The sequence below is a fragment of the Orycteropus afer genome, unplaced genomic scaffold, assembly GCF_000298275.1.
Source record: "Orycteropus afer afer isolate SDZICR_OR568_19922 unplaced genomic scaffold, OryAfe1.0 scaffold00362, whole genome shotgun sequence".
NCBI classification, from domain to species: Eukaryota; Metazoa; Chordata; class Mammalia; order Tubulidentata; family Orycteropodidae; genus Orycteropus; species Orycteropus afer.
Window position 1 is genome coordinate 2,764,894 of NW_006921949.1, and position 10,233 is coordinate 2,775,126.

Sequence of the window (10,233 nt, forward strand, 5' to 3'; positions counted from 1 at the left end):
GTATGGAGGGATGGACACTGGGAAGGGGTAACTATGGGGAGGAAGTGGGAGGGGAGCTGTTGCATTGTGGTAAACTGTGGTCAATGACATGAGACAAGGTGTATGTGAACTGCTGTATGGAAAGTGAATTTGCTCTGTAAATCTTCACCCAAATCACAATAAAAAAAAATAAAGAGATTAAAAAAAAAAAGAAAAGAAACCCAAGGAGTGGTTGCTATGAGTGAGATCTGAGTCAACAACAGTGAGTTTGGTTTTTGGTTTGGTTTCCCACTGCAGTATGACATCTGATTTCTTGACTGCTGCTTCCATTGGGTGTTGATGTGGATGCAAGTAAAATGAAATCCTTGACAGTTTCAATCTTTTCTCCGTTTATTGTGATGTTGTTTATTGGTCTAGTTGTGAGGATTGTGGTTTTCTTTATGCTGAGGCATAATCCAAACTCAAAGCTGTAGTCTTTGATCTTCATCAGTAAGTGCTTCAAGTCATCTTTATTTTTCAGCAAGAAGATTTGTGTCATCTGCGTATTGCAGGTTGTTAATGAGTCTTCCTCCAATCCTGATACTGCGTTCTTCTTCATATATACTCCAACTTCTTAGATTATTTACTCAGCATGCAGATTGAATAAGTATGGCGAAAGGAGACAACCCTGATGCACACCTTTCCTGATTTTAAACCATGCAGTATCCCCTTGTTCTGTTTGAATGACTGCCTCCTGGTCTATGTACAGGTTCCTCATGAGCACAATTAAGTGTTCTGGAATTCCCATTCTTTGCAGTGTTATCCATAATTTATGATCCACACAGTTGAATACTTTGTATAGTCAGTAAAATGTTGTTGTTATGTGCCGTGGAGTAGGACCCAACTCATAGCGACCCCTCCTTGGGTTTCCAAGGCGTATCACTATGGAAGTAGATTGCCCAACCTTCCTTAATTTTTTGCTTTCACCAAAGATCCATAGTCATCAGCATTGATACTTCTTGTTCCATGGCCTCTTCTGAATCCAGTTTGAATTTCTAGAAGTTCCCTGTCAATGTACTGCTGCAACTCTTTTTGAGTTATCTTTAGCAAAATTTTACTTGCATGTGATATTAATGATATTGCTTGATAATCTCTAGATCTGGTGTATCACCTTTCTTTGGAATTGGCAAAAATTAGTGATCTGCTTCCATTGAAAACCCTGTGGAGCACAGTTCTACTCTGATACATGTGGGTCACTATGAGTCTCAGTGAACTCAGTGACAACTGGAAAAAATTGGTATTAATAATTTTTTTTTTCTGTCAACAGTGGAAAGAACCATGCTAGACTTTCCCCAGCATGTTTCCTCTGACAAACAAGTACGAGCAGCAAGTACAGAAGCAGACAAAAAACTTTCTCGTTTTGACATTGAGATGAGCATGAGAGAAGATATATTTCAAAGAATTGTTCATCTACAGGTAAATGATGTTCTAAATCCCTTTAAAGTTAAAAAGCTAAAAAAAAAAAAAAGTAAAAACCTCTGACCAGCAATTAAAAGTATTTGAATTTTGTTTCAATTATAATGAGCATAGTATATATAGTATTATATATTACATGATTATGGGTTTATGTTGGGAGCTCTGGTAGCATAGTGGCTAAGACACTTGCCTGCTAATCAGTCGGCTGGTGGTTCAAACCCACCAGCTACTCCTCAGAAGGAAGGTTGGGCAATCCTACTTCCGTAGTGATACTGCCTCGGAAAACCAAGGAGAGGTCTCTATTAGTCAGGTTTGACTCGACAGCACATAACAACAACATGGGTTTATGTTGAGTTGCTGATTGCATTCATATCAAATTAAACACCAAAACCCCAAACTACTGCCATCAAATCGAATCCGACTTACAGTGACCCCCATTGGGTTTCCAAGGAGGTAAATCTTTGCAGAAGTAGACTGCCCCATCTTCCTTCCTAGGAGTGGCTGGTGCATTCGAACTGCCAACCTCTGGTTAGCAATCAAATGCCTTAGGCACTGCGCAACCAGAGCTTCTTAAAATTAAACACCAAGTGTGAATAAATACACATCTATAAATCTAGGGCTTTTTAACCATTATGAATTTGATGATTCAATGTAAAATGTCTTTGAATTTTCAAAATACCGAATGGTTTATATTAGATTCAATCAACTAGAAGCAAGTTGGATTGAGTTTCCTATCTATGAATATCTTGTGTTTTTGGCCATCATATTAATAACATACTGTTGATGCATACCAGAGTCATTCCTGTCTATCATCCTTACATTTTTCAGGACTTATGGAAATTATGGATAATAAATGTTCTAGGTGGGTCTGCCTTGAGTGTTCTTGGTCTTTTCATCCCCAGTCTTGATTTGCTTCCCAGCATTTCGATCATGACTTTGCTATAAATTTTAATTTTCATGATACCTCAAAAATTTGTTGGAAAACAAATATTTTACAAAATAAGTACTTTATTTTGCATGTTTATTTCTGCAAAATCTCAAATGTTCCTTGTTATCAAATTATGATGAGTTAAAACATTTTAAACAAAAATGTTTATTTGTAATGTATTTATAGACTATATATATAATGAAGACTTTGTTCAGACATGTAAAATATACAAGCTATTCATTTTCTCATGCCAGACAAGCATTTTTCACCATATAATTTATAATCATCTATATTGTTTATGATAGTTCATCTTTGGCAATATACCATATTTTTATACAAATAACACATGCCTTCTGTGTTTGTTTGCCAACTGGTCCCTTGCCCAGGAGGTATTTTTGTAAATGTGCTATGCTAATTTTTTTTTACATCAACATGTTAAAAGAATTGACATAATCACTCTTTACAGGCTAAATTGTCCTCTTTTCTCCTTTGTCCACAGTTATTATCCCGTTTGATTTGAATTGTGACCTTTACTTTCTCCTGTTATTTCATCCTAACATAATGCAATTTCCTCTCTAGTTCTATGTTACATATGTAGTTTAGAACTTTTTCTTAGAATTTCTAATTTCCTTTGATAAGCTCTGTTTTTCTCCTGACTTCTACGTTTTCATTTGGATGTTCTAACCTCAGAAAGGTACTTCAGTCTTAATGTCATTATTTAAGTCTAATATTTTGTTACTATTCCACCTTCTCTGATTCTAATAAGTGATGTCCATAAATATGGAAGATTTGTCACTTTAGATTTCCTGGTAAGTATTTTTTCTCCTCACTGTATTTTTGGTGAAAGTTTATGCACCAAATTGGGTACCCCGTAACAATTTCTGTACATACTGTTCAGTGATAATGGTTATGTTATTCACAATGTTTCAGAATTATTTCCATTCTGGTTGTTCTATTTCCACTAAACTAGCTTCCCTGGCCCCCCTTACCTTTTCATCTTTGCTTTAGGGTAAATGTTGACTGTTCTCATATAACACACACAAACACTCACTGCTGTCAAGTCAAATCGAACTCATGGCGACACCTCCTTGAGTTCCCAAGGCAGTATCTCTATGAAAGTAGATTGCCCGGTCTTCCTTCCAAGAAATGGCTGGTGGGGTTGAACTGCCAGCCTTCTGGTTAGCAGTCAAATGCATTAGGCACTACACCACCAGAGCTCCTATATAGATGATTATTTAAAAGTATACAGTGTTCACAGTTGATACTGTTAAATTTTATGAGCCAATCTTTCATTTGGCTGAAAGGTGACCTCCAGTCTTACCACTTTTCTGCTTCTCATTTTAGGGAAATGTCTCTGAGTTCTTCTTTGACAGGTTTCCTTGCACAGGTTCCACTTTTGCATGTTTTACAGTATTATCCAAACTGTATATAAAATGTTATTTTAGCGCTCATATTATTTTCTACTCAGAATTAGTAAATAGAAATGTGAAATTATTTTATTTTCCAGGTTTTTTTTTTTTTTTTTTTTTTATAAAATCTATGCTCAATAATGATTCCAATTGTGTATGCTGTTGTTATGTGCCATCAAGTCAGACCTGACTCACAACGACCCCTCCTTGGGTTTCCGAGGCAGTATTACTACGGAAGTAGATTGCCCACCAATTATGTATATGGTGCCTTAAAACAACAGCAGTCATTTTATTATCTTTCTCAGTTTCTGTGGATCAAGAATCAACTGGGCAATTCTGGCAGGTGGTTTCAGGTACATAGTGGATGAAGGAGGTAGGGGCTAACTAGGCATTTTTGTATATGCAATTTCAGGGTATTTCCATGTAGTCTCTTTGTGTGGGTTTATTTGGGCTTCCTCACAGCATAGCAGCTTTAGGGTGATAGGAATTCTTTCATGGAGGCACAGAGCTCCAACATAAATATCCCAGCAAATCAGGCGGCAACTGCATTACAGTTTATGACCTTGCTCAGAAATCACACAGCATCACTTCTGCCACACGTGTTGGTTGGCCAGTTACTGTGATCAGCCCAGATTCAAGGAATCTAGTAACATTAATTTACATTTGTATTGAAATGTAATTATCTAGTTTAAACTTTATACTACAATTAGAGGTAGCGCTTTATATAAAACGAAGGAATTGAAGCTCAGAAATGGAGACTTTCTAAATGCCACATAGCTCATTGGTTAGTGTTTGCCAGAAATCATGCAGATGTTACATTAAACCCCTTAAAGGAGGGAGGTATCATCTTGGATTCTATTTTGTATCTCAGGCATAGTGCCTGATACAAAGTAAGCATTCAGTAAATGCTCAGTGAACTAAATTGAGAAACCAGGTGGTGAACAGATTCAGAAAATACGCAGTGCAAAAAAAGACAAGGAGGCCACATGTTCTGACCTCCTAGAACCCCACAAGAGGAAGGCAGAATCACCATCAATAGCCCAAGGCCTATTACTGCAAGGCCAGACATGCTGCCTCCCTCCAGCCCTTTCACCAACCGTTTCTCCCAAAGCACCCACTACCTCTCTCCTGGGTTCGATAATTCACTGCAGTGACCACACAGAACTCACAGATTATGAGGTTTATTAGGGAAGCACCAGGCTACAATTCGAGTTCAGGAAAAATGTTCAGTCTCTCTCCCCAGCCCACTGTCTCTCAGCCAATTCTTTCACAGTCTCTCCCCCAGAAGTGCATGTCCCTCAGTGTCTTACTCAGCAATGCATGTCTCTTGCATCTCTTTTCCAGCAGCACATGTCTCTTTCAGGAGCACATGTCTCTTTCAGCAGCATATCTTCCTCAACCAGCAGTCAGAGAGAGTTCTGCCTCTAGGAGGCCTCCTTTTGAGCTTGGCAGAGTGGCCAAACCAACCAATCATAACAACAGAATTCTAAGCACCTGAGAGTGAGCCTCCCATAATACTGTATTGTGCCACGCCCAACAGAAATAACCCAGGTGGGTAACATTTACAATCAGGAGCTCCTCAGTTGCTCATTCCACCACTGAGTTTACAGTGACTTATGGGTAGAAAAGCCATACTAAGTAATTTACTACACTGCACGCAGTCATTCTTAGGTGTCGAATACTGAGGAGAACAAGACCAGGGTGAATTGTTAGAAAAATAAGTTTTATTGAAACATCCATCTAGTGGATGGGCTGAGGCTTAGAGTAGCACCAGCCCCGATCCTGTCTTTGCAGGGTGCTTAAGTAGTGTTTTGATGCAGGAGGTTGTTTGCCTATTTCAAAAGAACCAATCCTAAGTGTTGAAGAGGAACTAAATGCAAAGGAGTGTGGAGACAAGATAAGCCCGTAAAGGGACAAAGAGGGGGGGAGTGAACAAAGAAATCCACTGGAAACTGGGAGCTTGGGGAGCGTGGGAAAATAAACAAAGAGCTTCACTGGAAACTGGGGGGTTTGGGGGCGAGGGCACCTGAAGAGCGGGAAAGAACACAAAGAGTCTAAGCAGAAATTAGGGGGTGGAGACTAGGAAAATACTGAGAGAGAGAGCAGAAACTTAGTAGATTCTGGCAGGCTGGGTAGAGGGTGAAGGATTTATCAATCAGACGTGAGTTACCGACATGAGAACAGAATAAAATGGAATATCTTTTTTGCAACCAAACAGAAAAACAATTTCTTTATTCTTTTTTTTTTTTTTTTTTCCTTCAAACTCTCTATTGTAATTTGGGTATAATAAGAGCAAATTCACTTTCCATTCAACAGTTGATAAACATTTTGTTTCATGATATCAATTGCAATCCCCACAATGTGACAGCTCTCTTCCCACTTCGTCCCTGTGGTACTTTTTCCCTGTGTGTTTCCTATGCATTCCTGTCTTCTGAGCCTTCTACTTAAACAAATGCTGCTCTTGCAATCTCCCATGGCTTAATGTTCTAAGTAGTGTACCTTAGTGTAATTGTTCACCTTATAGGCCTGTCTATTGTTTGGCTGAACTTTAAGCCATGGAAGTGAGTTCAATTCCAGGCCCAAAGGGTGATGGGGCCGTAATGTCAAGGGTTCCACCAATCTGTATCAGACCAGTAAGCATAGTCTTTTTTATGATTTTGAGTTTTGTTCCCCATTTTTCTCTACTCTAACCAAGATCTCCAATTTTGATCCCTTTGCAAGTGGCTGTCAGTGATACCCAGGCACCACTTAGGTCTTTTGGTCTCAGGATCATGTAGGCTGAGGTTCCGATGGTCCACTAATCCTTTGCACTAAATGTTTCCATGTGCCTTTGTTTTTCTTCACTCTTCTTTGCTCCTAATGAGGAGTGACCATCTTAGATAGCCACTTGTAAACTTTTAAGACCCTAGTTGCGACTATGCCAGAAATGACAAATTGAAGAGGAATGGTGGGGCATTCGTCATCACAAAAACTGTTTCAAGATCTGTCCTGAAGTACCATGCTGTCAGTGATAGGATAATATCCATATGCCTACAAGGAAGACCAGTTACTACTACTGTTATTCAAATCTATGCACCAACCACCAAAGCTGAAGATGAGGAAATTGAAGATTTCTACCAACTTCTGCATTCTGAAATTGACAGAACATGCAATCAAGATGTATTGATCATCACTGGTGACTGGAATGCAAAAGTTGAAAATAAAGAAGACTTATTGGTAGTTGGAAAATATGGCTTTGTTGATAGAAATAATGCTGGAGATCACATGATAGAATTTTTCAAGAATGACTTATTCATCACAAATACCTTTTTTGTTGTTGTATCCTTTCACCATACTTATTCAATTTGTATGCTGTGCACATAATCTGAGAAGCTGGATTGTATGAAGAAGAACGTGGCATCAGAATTGGAGGAAGACTCGTTAACAACTTGCAATATGCACATGACACAACTTTGCTAACAAGTGAGAACGACTTGAAACATTTACTGATGAAGATTAAAGACTACAGCCTGCAGTATGGATTACACCTCAATATAAAGAAAACAAAAATCTTCACAACTGGTGCAATAAACAGCTTCACAATAAATGGAGAAAAGATTGAAGTTGTCAAGGACTTCATTTTGTTTGGTTCTACAATCAACACCAATGGAAGCTGCAGTCAGCACATCAGATGACGTATTGCATTGTGCGAATCTGCTGCAAAAGACCTCTTTCAAGTGATGCAGAGCAAAGATATCTCCTTGGAGACTAAGATGCACCTGACTCATGCCATGCTATTTTCAATCATTCCATGTCCTCTTCTCAATCCACTGGTAGCTCTCTGTCAGTATGCTGATGCAACTGTTTTTGAATTGTCTTCAGTAAGATTTTATTTGCATGTGATATTAATGATATTGTTCAGTAATTTCCACATGCTGTGGGATTGCCTTTCTTTGGAACAGGTATAAATATGGATCTCTTCCAGTCAGTTGGCCAGGTCGCTGTCTTCCAAATCTCTTGGCATAGCCAAGTGAGTGCATCCAGCATGGCATCCGTTTGCTGAAACATCTCATTGGGTATACTGTCAATTCCTGGAGCCTTGTTCTTCGTCAGTTCATTCAGTGAAGCTTTGACTTTTTCTTTCAATAACACTGGTTCTAAATCATATGCCACCTCCTGAAATGGATGATTGTCAACCAATTCTTTTTGCTACAGTGACCTGTGTATACCTTCCATCTTCTTTTGATGTTTCCTGCATCATTCAGTATTTTGCCCATAGAATCTTTCAAATTGCAACTCGAGGCTTAAATTGCAATTTCTTATGCATGTGAGAGCTGGACAATGAATAAGAAAGACCAAAGAGTTGATGATTTTGAGTTGTGGTGTTGGAGAAGAATGCTAAGAGTACCATGGTCTGTTGAAAGGACTAACAAATCTGTCCTGGAAGAAGTGCAGCTGGAATGCTCCTTGGATGTGAGAATGGCTAGACTTCATCTCACCTCCTTTGGTCATGTTGTCAGAAGGAACCATTCCCTGGAGAAGGATATCATGCTTGGTAAAGTGGAGGATCAGCGAAGAAGAGGAAGCCCCTCAACAAGATGGATTGAAACAGTGGATGCAATGAATTGCTCAAGTATAGCGAGGATCATGAGGCCTGGCACAGGACTGGGCAGTGTTTCATTCTGCTGTGCATAGGGTCATTACGAGTCAGAGACCACTCGATAGCACCTAACAACAACAACAACAGTTGCTACTCACCAAAGTAGGATGTAGAATGAGGTTTTTGTGTACTATATTATGCCAGTTTATTTTTATGTCCCTTGCAACCATGGTCCCAAGCTCAGAGGCTCAGCAAGTCACTCTCTCAAGGTGTTTGGTTATGGCTAAAAAGTTGTCATAACTTTACCCCCTGTTAACTTTATTATATATGGACCTTTTTATAGCACATAAAAATATGTATGTAGAAATATCATCTGCCTATCCTATATGTAGTCATGGGTATATTTCCATTTGCCTACCCATACCTGATCATCTTGCCTGTCTACCTATGATCCACCTGTAGATTAATGATTGTTACTACTGACAGTGCAGTATTATGTATGTAATAGTATTTACCTTTGTTGTCTGTACCTCTTGTGTCTTCCTTTTCCTTAGTAATATTGTGCTAAGAAACAAAACAACAAGGTTTGGGAGAGATTGAAGGTTCAAAAATGAGATTTGGAACCCTCAAATTCCATATGGTAGAAAAATTGCCTCTCCCACCATCCCTGCCACTCCCCCAGCCATTTAGGCTGCCAGCTGCTGTGAACTGAGAAGGTGGCCCCACAAGAAGAGCCTGTTTCCCCAACCACCACAGCCCTTGGCATTACAAAGATATAGGACCCCAAGCTTCTACCCTAAAATCAACAAGGCAGATCTCCCCAGGGATCTGTCTGAAGTGTGCCAGTATCTCCCTGACCCAGTTACTATCAATTACAAACCTACTACAGATTGTTACAGAAGGCCTATGCAGGGGAGTCTGCACTGTGATCAACACTCTACCTGCCTTCCTGAGTGCCCCATTGCTAAGGTCTCTGAAACCAATAGGACAGACCTCCAAGGGAGTCAGTTCTGGTCTGTCTACTCCCTTTTTCAGTCATGGCTGAGGGCTGCTGACTGAGACTTCTGTGTACTAAGAAGCAGTCATCATGAATGGGAGCTATACCCACAAAACAACATACTCTGGGGTTAAGGGGGTTCTCTGATGGCAACAAAACACATCTCCCCTGGAGTCCATTTGGAAAGTGCCAGAATCTCTCCAACCTGGACACTGTTGGCTGCAAATCTATTGAAAATTATTACAGAAGGCCCAGGGAATAGAGTCAGCTCCCATAGTAAACACTTTACCACCCAGTAACTTAGAACTCTGAAACCAACAGTACAGACCTCCTGGAAAGTCAGTTTAGGTCTGACTGCTCCCCATTTTGGTTAGTGCTGAGGACTGCTGACTGAGGCTGCTATATACTAAGAAGCAGGCATCTTTAATGGAGGCTACGTCAACAGCCAGTATACTACAGGGAGGCCTCTGATAGCAGCAAGACAGACTTCCCTAAGGTCCATTTGGAGCATGACATCTACTCCCTCACCTGGACACTGTCATTTGCAAGCCTGCTGTGAATTACTAGAGAAAGGCCCTAGAGTAGAGTGCTCCCATAGTCAGCACCTGCCTCCCTGCACATCCCATAGCTCTGACTTCTGAAAACAACAGCACACACCTCCCTGGGAGTCAATTAGAGTTTGTGTGCCCCCACTTGCAGTTGGGCTGAGGACTGCTGAGTGATGATGCTGTTGTGTGTTAGGAAGCAAGAACCTTGAGTCAGAGGTTCCGGCAAGATGGCGGACTAGGCACAAGGACTGCACAGATGCTCTTCAACAAAGAAAAGGGAAACCAATTAACACAGACACAGAAGATAATCTTGGACCCCTGAGCCTTGAAGGGAAGGA

General features: G+C 40.1%; 1 protein-coding gene across 1 annotated transcript in view; it reads left to right on the forward strand.

Annotated features, from left to right (window-relative positions):
• Positions 1 to 10,233, forward strand: part of NLN (neurolysin) — a 225,002-nt gene that overhangs the window by 107,613 nt on the left and 107,156 nt on the right. Inside the window, exon 3 of the mRNA XM_007952864.2 lies at positions 1,286 to 1,434. Coding sequence (XP_007951055.1) covers positions 1,286 to 1,434 — 149 coding nt within the window. The remainder of the gene's footprint in view (positions 1 to 1,285; positions 1,435 to 10,233) is intronic.